The sequence below is a fragment of the Eretmochelys imbricata genome, chromosome 1 (assembly GCF_965152235.1).
Source record: "Eretmochelys imbricata isolate rEreImb1 chromosome 1, rEreImb1.hap1, whole genome shotgun sequence".
Taxonomy (NCBI): Eukaryota; Metazoa; Chordata; order Testudines; family Cheloniidae; genus Eretmochelys; species Eretmochelys imbricata.
In genome coordinates, this window is record NC_135572.1 from 56,563,642 (window position 1) to 56,577,720 (window position 14,079).

The following is a 14,079-nucleotide window of genomic DNA, read 5'->3' on the forward strand; positions in this document are numbered from 1 at the left end:
TTTGGGTGTCTGCAGCTAACTTCTGAAAGTGTTTGATATTTCCCTTTCTCAAAAAAAAGAACCTGTCACCATTTAACATGTAGAAGCTACAGCTACCTCATTGCCTACAAGGTCCAATCAGTGGCTGAATGTGACTTTTGGGAATTATAAATTGGAATAAAGTTTTTTGAAGTTAATTGCACTGTCATGAGTTATTACTCAAGGGTACAGGAAAGTACTGGAGAACACAAATGATTCCTTTTACTCCTACATATAGAAAGGACCAAGTTTAGCATAAACTGTGATCACAAGTCAGAATAGAAGATAATCCATTTAGCTGGCTAGTAAGTGTCAGACTACTAAGAATCTGAACTATATTAGTTCTAGAGTTTTACTATTATGAAAGCAGATTTATCCCCTAGATTGCTGTAATGTCTAGTGTTCTCACACTAAATATCCCAGTGAAGGCTCCTGCCTTGAATTTGTAGGAATTCAGCTGCTGTAGGCTTTCCATAAACCTTGTCTTTCAACACTTACCAAATAGTTCACATCTCATCTTCCCCTGGGCACTTCAGTGGTTAGGCTGAGAGAAGTGGCCCTTGCTGAGTCTACCTTCACACCTGTCTTTCTAAAACTTCTGTAGCTGTGTCCAGCCCTGCTGCTTGAGTCATAGTATCAAAGACTTCTGCCATGCAAAAGGATCAGCACTAACATTAAGTCTCTTAAACTTCCATTTCTGTACCATATACTGAAATTTAAAAGCCAGATTAACTGATGTCCAGGAAATATGAGGCTTCCATAGCCTTACTTCCACTTAGAAAAATGCAAGAAAGGGCTGTTTGTGTAACTTTTTCTCTCACAATTGCTTAGTGGTCATTTCTTTACATGATTGTGTCCTTCACCTCCACCAGCCCCTATACTTTAAAGCATCACTGGTGGAAAGCACACCACAAGCAAGCACAAGATTAGGGTCCAGGGCTAGCCTTAAGGAAAGGTGCCCTGGATGAACTTGTATTTTGGTGCTGCCCCTCCCATTGCCCCAGGCCCCTTTGGGCTCCCCAGGTTCCACCTTCACCCCTAACTCCAGCACTGTACCCTTTTGTCCCTAACCCCTTCATGCCCTCCTACACCCCCATGGGGAAACTGACCTGGATGCAGAATGGCTGGCACTGCTGCTCACTCCTTCCCCCTGGAACTGATCCTCCCTATCCCCCTTGAATGGGGGAGCAAGGAGCAACATCAGTGCTCTCTGCAGCCAGGTCACTTTCCCCACCTGGGTTGAATAAGGGCAGGGCAGTAGCTCCTAGTGCTTGTTTCATAGCACAGCCCAGGTGGGGAAAGTGATCTGGTTACAGAGCCCTTGCTGTTGCTCTTTGTTCCACCCCCCAGAATACAGAGAATTGTTGGGGTGGTGGTGTCCCATGTTCCTGCAGTGGGAGGAAGCAGGGAAAAATCTGGGTGCTTCCCTGCCAGCCAGGAGCAGTTTTGACTCTATACCAGCATCATATGCACCTCTGTGCTGCCACATGGTGCCCCCTTGACCATGGTCACCCACCCTACAGCAGACCCTGTCAGGTTCTAATCCTGACTGACAGCAGTAGCCTTTGACAGCTTACTCAAGCTCTGCTTCAGTTTTCCCATCAAAAGGGATATTTGCACCACACTGTTAGTACCTATAGGCACTTTGAATCTCAAACTGAGGATGCTATCAAAAGCTTTCCTCAGATTTCAGCTCCAATGGCACGTTTAAAAAAAAAAGCTTCACCTACAAGGCCCATATTGCCATGGCACTAACCCTAACCCTAGATACAATCAGTGTAAAGGCTTGTGATGCTTAAGACTGGTTTTCATGAGCTCAGAGAGCATAAAGCTGACACTCAAATGAAGTGAGGATTGATGTAGCAAGCTTTGTAAAGGCACATTCTCCTGTTCAAGAGCTGCTTCTGAGAATGTGTTTAGTTAAAGAATTAGCTAAAAATGAAAGCAGGGAGTGTCTCAAACTTGAAAAGGATGGAAGCTTTTTGAACACTTCAAACTCCAAAACCCAACACCATCAGAAACATGTAAGTTACTGTCCAAGACAGTAGGACATACCTCCCTGTCAGAGAGGAGAAGTGAGGTGTTTGTAAGAGCTTGGTCTCTAGTTACATCTGGCCAGCACAGCCAGAGTTGACATATCTAGCCTGTCTTTGCCCTACCAGCTCCTTGGGGCCTGTGCCAGATAGACCACCTTGCTCTGGGTATTGAGTTGGCCTGAGAAAATTCAGATTTAGTTTTTCTATCAGCACATAGTGCACTAGTTGCTAGCTCATTTGGTGGGAAAGAATGTATTTGAGATCCAATGTCACCCTCGCCCCCTTAAGCTGTGAGGGCCCTTGTTTATTTTGTCATGTGTTTAGTTAAAACCCTGCAGAGATCAGTTCAACAGCTTTGGGTTTTCCTTTATTACAAAGGCTGTTTTCCAGACATTTGTAGGGGATAACAGTCTCATGTTTTTGCAGGGTTCCTCAGCTATCAGGATAACACTGATATTTTATATCTAATTTTGTGTAAGACTGATTGTAAAGCAGTATGCATGCTTAGGGTAGTGTAGAGTTTGAACTCTGGATTTTGTTTTTAATTCATAAATGTGGATACTGTAAAAAAATTGAGCATTGGAATGTGCTCAGATCAAGAAATTCAGTTTTGGCATTATGCATAGTACAAATGTGTTGAACACATTAAATTCTTCAGAGAATGCCACTCTAAGAAACTATACACGACAGTGCATACAAGAGGTATTTTTCCTTGTTTCAACATTTAATTTTGAGATACTGTATCTCCATACAAATACACCAAGAATTACATGAAGGAGACTCAGAAAATACCACTATATTGGTGAAGACCAACCATGATTCTTTGAGGGAAAGAACATCAATTCTCATTATGGTTCTACAAAGTTCAACTCCACAGCAAACTTCTCCCTGTAGATTTTCCACATTTTTGATTTATGGGGATTATCCAACTCATTTCTAGGAAGGTAAAGCCTGGAAAATAGAATGGTCATCTGTTTAGTTATTCTACAGTTCAAACATGCTGCCCTCTTATGTGTGGCATGAAAGTAGCCTTGAAAAGGAAGTGAAAAACATGAGAGCTAAGAATTTGTTTCAAGTTTTGAATATTTTTGGTTTACTTCCACACACTAAAGAGTTGGCTAATCAAATGCATTACACCATTTAGACAAACATTCCATGGTTAAGACAGGTGAGAGAAAACCAAGTTCAGCCATAAAATGAACTATACAAACAATCCTATTAGCAAGGTGACTATTAGCTTTATGGCTGGTGCTTTATGACAAGCACCAGCCATATTTGGGAATAAATGGGTATCAGTTGCAAGTTCAGGGTCAAAATTTTTGCCCAAGTATCATTTTGCTTTTTGGTGATCACTAAAAAATTAATACAATAAAATTTAACTCCTCCAATGTCACAAGAAAAAAAAGCAGCTGCAGATACGTGATTTATCCCAAATTTGGAAGAGCTCTATGGGACAGTGACTTAGATATTTGAGGATTTGAACCTCATTTGAAAGAGCATGAGTGCTTCTCTTACCTCACCCCTGTGGTGGTAAATCCAAATTAAGTTTTCAGCTCTGTTTCTGCAGCCATGATCATTTTTAGCTTTTCATTTAATCGAGCCATGAAAGGGTTTAAAAATATCCTTTTAACCAGGATCACCTATCCTTATATCAACTCTCTTCATGGCTGATAATCCCTCAAGGACGCATCTTAGGCTTCCTTCCCACTGTTGTGTTTTATTAGACATTTTACTGAAGAGTGCCAAACAAGCATTTGTTTAGCTGGACAGTAGACATTACACTGCAGTGCAAGTGCAATCTTTACGGCCAGAAATCCCTGATTAGTGACAGCACGAAGATTTAAGCACACACAAGCATTTCACACCAGAGTGCCAGAGGGACATGTGTGTCTTCCCCCAGCCAAGAGAAAGGTGTTCTGGTAGGTGTCTAAATCATCTCAAGTAGTTCAGGTAGCTCAAGACATAACTGGAGGAGCATACCAACTCCTCAGTGGGTTTTATGGTGTCTAATGTAGAGACAATACAAAGAACAGATTTACCCTTACCCTGCCATTGTCCATGAAATATTTAGGTTGTGTAATGGTAAGGAAAGGACATTTCAGTTCACCTCACTTCACAAAAGGAAGAGCACCATTATTAAATATTTCTAAAATCTGTTAACAGTAATTATTGCCTATTGAGGGTAATAAGCCTTAGTGCAGCTATTGTTTAAATCATATCTGTCAGGTTTAAGAATCACTAGTGTATATACGGCCCAGATGACCACCAGCTTCCACATGCAGGGAATGGTGACAAGACAGTTTTCCCCACAGCCTTCACTCCCAAGTTTGCCACCATGGTGGCAAATTGTAAGTTACCTTAAGCCTCTGGTAGTGCTCACTAGAGACCTTGCTTAAGTTAGAAGCATTTGCCAAGAGCATGCTAAGGCTCCAATATTTGTGTGGAAAGCACCCAAATACTGATGCTATACAAGTATGAAGACAAGGTTCCCACTATCACATTTGAGATAATTAAGGAAAGCAGCACACAAAAGGAGTTAGTTTATTTTAAACTAAACATTCAGCTTCAATACTTAGTCATGTGGAATGCTACAAAGATCAGTTTCCTGGATTTGCATAAGACTTAGACAATGCTATTTAAGGTAAGGATCTCTTTGGATCTGTCTAGTACACCTTGCTTTACGCCAACAAAATGCTGAGAGTTTGTTCCCAAATCATGGCTTAAGGCCAAAACACTGCATGTTTCCAACTTATTGCACTGTTATTACCTATCAAAGGGTTAAACTCCAAGGCAGCGGTCCCCAAACTTTTGAAGGTCGCACCCCCCCCTTACCCATCTGTGGGCCCCTGGGGGCTGGGAGCAGGGTCACAGCTCAGATTTGGGGGCGGGGGGGGTGCAGCTAAGGGTAAGGGAGCTGGGCCGTGGCCAGGGACCAAGGCTGGCAGTGGGGCCAACAGCCAGGCCTGTGACCAGGTGTGGCTCCACTCCCAGCCTTGCCCCTGGGCTGGGAATGGAGCCACAGCTGAGGCTAGGGGCTGGCACGGAGCCGGGGACAGGACCAGAGCAGGGCTGGGGGATGCGCCTTCCTTGCCTTCTGTGCGGGCTGGCCCAGGCCCTGCCACATTCTCCTCCCCCCGCTGGATGTTCCTCCACACACCGCTGGGGGGGCACACCCCACAGTTTGGGGACCTCTTCTTGAAGGTTTTGAAGTAGACGTTTTATTCTTCTGGATGTTTAAGATTCTCCATAAATCTATTAAGATTTGTTCACACACTGAAAATAGTAGCATTATGGACTTGCCACTCTGATTGCCCTGGTGTATTACATCTTACCTGTTATTTTCTATAAAAGAGGTGTTGAACCAGAAGAAGAATGGGCAGTCGTCATAGCCTTTTGGAAGATCCTAAAGATAAGCAAAATTGTGTTTAGGATATTTTATATATTTGCTTTTAAAACAAAGTTTAAGAATCAATCTGTGCTGTACTAAACTATGCTTGTTCCTTGGCAGAACAGACAAACACACAACCCTGAAAACTTGATGAGGGGCTGTTGCGGATCACCCACATCAAAACAGTCTCACATAATTAACTTTAGCTGGAATTTTACAGTCAGGTCAATGAAAGAGGATGCAGGTCTGTGTGTTGCCTTCATTACACTGTGAAGAAGAAAGCAACAAATGAGATCGCCAAAGCAAGTTACAACAAGAGCAGGAATTGCCCGTGTGCCTCCTGGTCTTGAGAGTAGACTTAGGAGCTACAGTACATAGTCTGAAGTTACTAGATGTGTCACAGCACAAGGTCATGGAGGGAGAAGCAGTCACATAAGTGCTGAACACTTGTACTCGCACATTTGCGATTACTTGCTATGAAGGGTCTACCTTCATCAGAAGAAATACTTTTGAATCAAGGCGAGACTTGTCCTACACAGGGAGTTTTCACATGGATGCCATTTACAATACCAACAGATACATACATATCTTACATCTCAAAGTTGGAAGTGTACCAGAAATATGCAGTTTTTATTCCACTATACTTACAGTTTGTGATTCAAATCTGACTTTCACATCACCGCTTATTACAGGACAGTCTTCCAAGCCAATTACTGCAAAGTCATTTTCAGCATCAAAAAATAACTGAAGAAAAACAGAACTGTTTGGAGTAACTGTTTTCAAACTGAAAATAAAATGCACACAAATCTAGCAGTGCCAATTAACAGTGTTCCACTACTAAGTTACAGTGGCTCATATGACAATACCCAATTACTTATGGTTAAAGGCTCTACAGTGAAGATAAGGAAAAATGATTGACTGTTGCCCTCCTGTTGCCAAGGAACTCAGTTTTACAAACTGATCTAATCATCCCATTAGTTTCCTGGGAAATCCACATTCCTTTTGTCCTGTGAAAAACTTGTGAGCTCCAAGTCACACAAAGATGTGCAGGAAATAAAACTGAGTGTTCTATTGCTAGTATTGGTAAATTTCCTTATCAGAAAGTGAGAGAAATTTCTTACATCCAATATTTTCCCACGAAAACCAACATATGTAATGGATTTAGTAAAGTGTGCTCAAGTTCAGTATTGTGAAGACATTTTAGTCAGACACCTCCATTAGAGTCCTTACCCTACAGTTTTCTTGAGTGGCACAAACACAATGGAATACAACTTTCCTTTTCATAATTATCTGTACTTTAAGATCACTTCCATTGCCTTTTCCAACTCCTAGAAGGAATCAAAGTTGTATTATGCTAGGCTTTGATCTTTAAATTATAGAGCTGGAACAATAAGTAGTTAAATGGAACAGGATACAATCAACCCCATGAACTGTCCTATAACGATAATAAATTCGCTGTCTTCAGTGTTAAAGTAGTTTTTATGTGGAACTTTCTGGAAGACAGTAGAAAAAAGGCAACCAAAATAAGTCTTCCTTAGTAGGCATAAGAGAATCATGCTTTGAAAAGTATCTATAGGAATTTGTTGAACAAACCACCCTGGAAATCAATTCCTCTAGCCACAGAATACACATGAAGCAACAGCAGTATAAGGTTCCTCAGGGGTGAGCACCTGAACTTCAGTTCTTGGCTTCTCTGCAAAGGCTGTTCAGATATCAGACTCAGAAGCACACTTGAAAGCATTTGATCCATGCCAGATATATCATGGTCACTTATCGGCTGAAGAATTCTAGTCCCTAAATGCATGCATCTCACAGTCCCCCTCCCCGTTCTAATGCCAGTTGGAGGGAATAAACCATCACTGAAAACAAACAGCCAGGCAGAAAGAATCCATTTTAAAAGGGCATGGTCACAGAAGGTGTTCATTTTGCTTGCAACTGAGTTACAAAGAACTTGAGTTTACATTTATATAGAATTTCATTACGTTTTATCTGGCTTCATGAAACAGCAAGGCACATCTCACCACTCAAGGTTTTTTTTTTTAACCACACACTTATTCTAGTAATTCTGACCCCAGTAAGGTGTCTGTAGTGCACTCAATATATAGATGTAGGAATACAGAATTGAAATAAAAGTGACCTGGAAAATATGCCAAAACCAGGGCAGAAAAAAAAAAAAAAAGAAGAAATACTGAAGTGTCTATATAATTTGTATTAATTCTTACCATTAATAGAGTAGATTTTGATGTTCTTTATTTTGAGTTGTCTCTCCGGTGGGAGTTTCAAGTTATACTTGTTCTTCAGGATTTCATAATACCCAACATACCTACTCTGCAATGCAAAATAAAGCGGCCTATGTTAAATATGGTCCTTGCCACATCTGGCACAGACAGACCCTGTTGCTTTCAGTGACCGATAAGGGAGAAGTGGCAAAGTAAGCTAACAGACAGAAATTTCCACAATTTCAATCCCATTTTTGCCATAGTTTGCTCTGCATGGCCTTGGAGAAGTAACAATCTGTGCCAGTTTCCCCCACTCCCATCTGTAAAATAGTATTAACACTTGTCCAACAAAAGCCTTAAGTGTGTGTGTTGAGTAGTTGGTCAGCAGTCTTCTGATGGACAGTGCCCTCTTCTCAGAAATCTGAGTTTGAAACAGCAGTTTACTGTCTGGCCTTCTAGAAGGCCCTTGTCAACTTCATTTACTTTGAGTCAGGCAAAAAGTGAATGAAATTGATAAGGGCCTTACTTCCAGGTGGGAAGCTGGAAGGTAAAAAAACCTTTCATTTCCATTCTTCCAAAATGGTATTTTTCCCTTAAATCCCTTCCCACTTTTTTTTTTAAAATGCTGTTTTGACTTTGTCCTGTTGAGCACAAAAAATTAGAAACAAATTTTTTTGCAGAAAAAGTGATTTCTGTTTTCCAGCTAGCTCTAGTTCTGAGCATCATTTGTTCAACACATGGTTAACATTAAGTGCTAGGTATTGAACTTCTATTTAAGTCTCTGTGCCTCTTTTCTCCTCCCCCCACCCCCGCCAAGCACATTTGTTAGAGCTACAGGAGAAGGCCCTCTTCTTTGGGGAACTTCCCAACTAGTAGAGGGAAGTCATTAAGTTCCTAAAAAGCACATTACCCAGACATACGGCACAGAAGTTTGGAAGTTCTCAACTGAACTGTGGAAAGTACTTCAATTCTGGTTCTTCCATCCATTACATTTAAAAATCCACTGTGTAATTGTTTAATGTGCTTTTTGATCTAACTCACCCTCCACAATCCTCTCACTTTATTTAGGCTCTTACCTGGGATGGTGTTTCAACTCCTTGAAATTTGGAACTTGTACTTTTATCAGTTCGCCTCTCCCCAAAATAGTCCAAGCTCTCCTACATATAAGAGTCAGTTTCAAATGAAGCAACAGGACAAATTTTGCAGCTGGCTCACAATGAAGTTTGTGCTATTATACAGTTATAACTGAAGACTAAAACCCAAAAGTATCAGATGTGAACAGTGGTAAAAGGCTTGAAAGAGTCCAAACCAATGTTGGAGAACAGCTGCTTTGGAAGCTAGAGTGAGGTGGTACTAGAAACACAAGGACTAGTCAATCCCTATTGTGACAGAACATTTCAAGGTGGACAAGAATTTGCTAGTCAGAAAATGACAGTATTTAAGTGGTTTTACTAAAGCAAACATCAGAAATTTAGAGAACCCAGACCTTGTTAAAAACCCTCCTTTTTACTCCCAATCTGTCTCAATCACCCTCAAATAAAAATCTCACACTCCAGAAAAATACCACAGATGGGTTCCAGGGACCAAGCTCAATCAGCACACAGTTTTTGAAGGGGGGGGGGGGGGAAGAGAAAGACAACAACAAAAAACCCCCACAATTTGCAGACATTCAAACTAATATTGGAGAGAAGTCTGTAAAACTACCTTGTACAAGAGAAGCTTATCCCAGTACATCAATTTTGATGATCCTCATACAGATGCAGGTGATTCATACACATGGAATTTTTTTGCCATCCATGCACTAGGGCCACAAATCCAGCTATGCTGCATTACAGCAGCAGATGACCTGCTTTTAATTATGAACTATACCTCTAAGTGGCAAGTCTCATCTTCAAGAATGGCAAGTTATAAAGGGGGGTGCGCTTCCACCCTCCACACAGGTGCATGATAATAGGGATAAATAGTATCAAATCTTAAAATGACCCAAACTTTGAGCAGGCCTTGCTTTAGAGTAAGATATTAAGCTTAAATTCCTAGTTATCAATGGTTTTAAAGTGGAGATTTTTTTTTTTTTAAAAAAAAAGTCATTTTGACAGCCCAATCAAATGCTTCCATGGCTGGTATCATCTCAACATAATCCAGTCAGTCTCTTCCCATTCTTCCTCACTGCCATTTTCCATTCCCTCAAATTATGAACATTTAACCATATGAACCATCACCACATTTGGCAACGCCTTTTAAAAGTGGCTTACACTCTCCATGGAGAATGAGGCATGTGTTTTGTAAAGGGCCTCTCCCTAATCAATACATATGGTCAGAAGAGGACTCATCTTTCCAGAGCCTAACATAAGAGCAAATTTAAGGAACTGCTAATATCGATTTTTCCCTCATACCTTTGCACTCTCAAACTGGTCACTGTCAATGAGCCAAGTGCAAACCATTGTTCCAGTCCTGCCTGTATTAGAAAGGAGAAAAAACAAACACTACTGGTATATCACAGTATTTTGGGACATACATGACAGTCAACATGTAAGATTTAAATTTAAACTCTCGACAAAAGCCACATACATATATAGAGTAGAAACTAGAGTACAATCTTAGACAGGATTCAACACGGAGTTAAAATAAGATGTGCTTTTGCAAAGCAGTTTCTACAGATTTTTATTTTCCTAGTTCTGCTAATTCCTCCTTTAAGACTGTCCCCCAGTAATTCCTCTCTGCAGCTTTACTATGAACTACAGCAAGATGGCCAGTACTTTTCAGACCTCTGTTTAATTTGAGATGCCAAATATACCTCAAAACCCCAGGATCACGCTACCAGCCATTCTACAGTGTTACTGAGGGTTACTTCTCTACAGGGATGTCCTGACAAGGGGAGAACTGCCACATGAAGGCACACAGGTCAAAATATTGAAGCCAGCATTTTCAAAAGCAGATGTCTGATTTTCCGAGGGCCAAACACCCCGCAGCTCACTGATTTCAATGAGAGCTGTTAGGTGCTCAGTTATTTTGACAAGTTTATCCTCTTAGATGCCTAATTTTAGGCACATGCTTTTGAACAAGTTTTATCCTAAAGTTGTACAAGAGAAATTCAAATACAAGATGCCAGTAAACCTTCAATATGCAAACTTATTAAAGCAAACAATTGGATATAGGAAGCATGTGGCTAGCAGCAGACTGGGAACTGGTACAGGGGGAAGATCTGGGTTCTATACCCAGTGACTCTAGACTGCAGCAAGCCTCTCTGCGCCACTCTTCCCTTCTGAAGAAAATTGATGGTCTTAGTGTTGTGAGCCATACGATAAAGTTTTCAAAGTGCCTTAACTGCTTAGGTCACTTCTGAAAATAGGACTTATGTGCTGGAACTAGGGGTGCTGCCACATCTCCTGGCTTGAAGTGGATTCCATTACATACAGGGTTTACAGTTTGGTTCAATAGCTCTCAGCACCCCCACTATACAAATTGTTCCCGCATCCCTGACTGGGAGCAAAGGCATATTTAGGTCTCACAGAAGCCTGCTGTGGATTTTAAGAGCCTGGCCTAACATTTAACAGCATAAGCAGAACTTCTTATGCTTAAGGAATTGCAGAATCAGATCTGTGAAAAGAGTAACCCTAAAGCTTGGGGGGGGGGAGAGACTGGTTTGAACTACTGATTGGGGAGGAGAGGTAACATGGAAGTGGGAGACTAACACAGGTATAGGATAACTTTGTTATTTATAAGTTTGTGTTACAAAGGCAGGTTGAAGCTGTATTGTCCAGCACTAGAGGTGACAGATGAGATTGTCCTAATGAGCTTTCCACTTGTAGGTAATCACTCGCTGAGTGTTTTGCCTTAATAAATATTTGTTAGACCCATCTGTTGAGTAAATCAATCTCAATCCAACATTAGGTGTTTTTGAAAATTATCCTTTGTAAAGGGTTTTTGAGAGTCTCTGATGAAAGGTATATGAAGTGCAGAGTAGTTATTAACATGCCTGTTATTTGACTGGATGGAAATCTAAGCTATCCCATGATCAAATACTTGCATTGGAAATTTAGGCAAGAAAGAAATGAATGTGTTTTAAACTTTAAGCTTCACACCATTTTAATTAGGATACTCCTATGTTTTCCAATCCCTTCTTTGCTACAGTACTTGTTCTCTTACCCTTGCCTCCTTTACAGTGAATTGCTATGATGTTCTTTTCATCCTGTTTCATCCACGCACGCACATTGGCAGTAAATTTCAGCATGTCCCTAGATAAAAGCAGCATATGAATTTCAGCGTAGTCAGAGCTTGTTTTATGCCTAGTATTGTTGTTGGGCTGCAGAAACACTAGCATATGACTTACTCTAGGCTGGGGACATTGTGGTCATCAATAAAGACTCTCTCCACCCTGTAATGGAAGTACACAGGGTCATAACCTTTTTCACCTACAAAAAAAATCAAACACTCCAGATTAAAACTAGTTTAGAGTTCTGGTAAGTTACTTCTACAATTTTAGTTATTTAAAGTCAAGCTATTTTCTCTGCCTGTGTTTTAAAGATGGTGGAATAGCAGCTGAGACTATCTACTGGAGTCTTTTTTGGACAGTGCTACTGAATGAATAGATTCACAATTCAATTTAAGTAGATCTGGATCAGGCCTAACTTCGAAGGCCAGCTTCCTATTTTGCATCTGCAATTTTGCACCCTCAGTTCATGGAGAGCCCAAAGGACTCCCACCAACTGCTATCAGTTGCAACAGTGATTTGTGGTGGTAAAAAGCGAGAGGCCAGTTTTCAAAGTCATGACCCTTTTAGCTTGATCTTCTCTATTCTAACTGGTTGGCTGAACTGATGTTGGTTCTCATGATCTGATTGTCCGTAACCCCCCTCTGGCCAAGTGGCTAGCCAATTTCCATTTTTTTTTTGATGCAATCCTGTTTGTCTGCAAAGAATGTACAAAGTCCTGTTTCCCTGAACACAGGAGGATCCAACAATGGGAGGCAGTTGCTTCTCACAAGTCCAAGCATGCCCTTCTAGCCAGCACTCTACCCAAAAATGCTCTCACAGCCACCCTACCCATGCTTTTTGATACTGTCTCCTAGTTTCATGCTTTTTGGCTGCTTCTGACTTAGTGCTGTAAACTGAGACAAGCCCTCAGATACATAGCTGCAGCAGTTAATCCCCAGCTGCCACTTTGTCAGTCTATAGTGGGATGTTTTCCACTGCTTTGGCTATCACTAAATGAAGGAGCATTTCATTGTTCCTTCATTTAGCCTGAAGAAGGCTATTACACCAATCAGCTTCAGTGACATCTATGAAGCACTTTGTGGGAACCACCCAACCTCCAGCATGCCAGGAGCTACATATACTTACTGCAAAGGTTATAGATTGTATAGTGGTCTTTATGTTTTGTATCCAAGAATCTTGCAACTTCCTTAAGGAAATAAGATAAGAAATAGATATTTAACTCCAAACATCTGCTTTTTTTTAAACGATACACACACTAGTTAGTCTTCATTTCCACTGCCACTTAAACAGTATACCGCCTTACCAGAGAAGCTGGCTATATTCACAATAGACCATGAGACAAGAAGAAATGAGTAGTTCAGGTTCTCATCTAGCTACTAAGCCAGTCTACCACCAGTTTTTATACATAGTTCCTAAAATGATTAATTCAGTAAAGTTTAAGTGATCATTTAGTCTTATTCTGTATTTGAGAGAGAAAACGGCCTCTTCTATAAATCACCATTTAACATAGCCTGGATAGCAAAGAGTGACCTTCTCAGGAAGGCTTTAAATGGATAATAGAAAATTAGGGTAACCTCAAGACACTTATGTAGCAAATCATGCAGCTAGAGTACAACCCCCAAGGACAAGATGGGCAGACTGCACCCTTAATTTTTATGCTCGTGATTCAGGACAGAAGCCCACTAAGTACTGGCCTCAGACTACAAGTTGGTTTCCTGGAGACCATCAGAGGCTAGTTTAGTCATTCCCAATCTGATCCATATTCAACCTAGTGAAAAGGGATTGGAAGTGGAACACAAATTCAGTGCTGTTAAGTTTTGAAGTCATGTGCAGGAGGGATTTTAGGAGATATTTTACCTTTATAGGATTCCTATAGAAAGACTGCTTCCCAGATGATGGAAATGACATTGCAATAATACGATCTATGGAGGAAAAATGTATATGTTAAGTCCACAAGAATTGGAAATAGGCAGTGGAGGATGAATCTGAAAGAACTACTATGCACTATTAAAAGACAAAAAGCTATCCAAAAAAAAAGCGTGGCTTTGAGAGTGGAAGTACCATTAATGTTATGAATTAGTTACACAGTATGACTACTTGTTTGTGGTGTGGCCTGTATCACCAGCAGTAGCCCAGATTTTAAAAATTTGAATTTTTAATTACAAAGAAGTACATTTTCTGCCAGTGTACTGTCTGTATTTATTA

General features: G+C 40.7%; 1 protein-coding gene across 2 annotated transcripts in view; it reads right to left on the reverse strand.

Moving 5' to 3' along the window:
* Positions 1-2,801: 2,801 nt before the first annotated feature.
* LOC144258262 (phosphatidylinositol 3,4,5-trisphosphate 3-phosphatase TPTE2-like) overlaps positions 2,802-14,079 on the reverse strand; it is a 38,321-nt gene continuing 27,043 nt past the window's right edge. For both annotated transcript variants that reach the window (XM_077806696.1, XM_077806706.1), the window contains exons 8-18: positions 13,732-13,796; positions 13,000-13,060; positions 11,992-12,073; positions 11,808-11,896; positions 10,055-10,116; positions 8,738-8,818; positions 7,665-7,770; positions 6,673-6,770; positions 6,091-6,186; positions 5,387-5,457; positions 2,802-3,005 (exon numbers count right to left, since the gene is read on the reverse strand). In XM_077806696.1, coding sequence (XP_077662822.1) covers positions 2,903-3,005; positions 5,387-5,457; positions 6,091-6,186; positions 6,673-6,770; positions 7,665-7,770; positions 8,738-8,818; positions 10,055-10,116; positions 11,808-11,896; positions 11,992-12,073; positions 13,000-13,060; positions 13,732-13,796 — 914 coding nt within the window. In that variant the 3' untranslated portion in view covers positions 2,802-2,902. The remainder of the gene's footprint in view (positions 3,006-5,386; positions 5,458-6,090; positions 6,187-6,672; positions 6,771-7,664; positions 7,771-8,737; positions 8,819-10,054; positions 10,117-11,807; positions 11,897-11,991; positions 12,074-12,999; positions 13,061-13,731; positions 13,797-14,079) is intronic.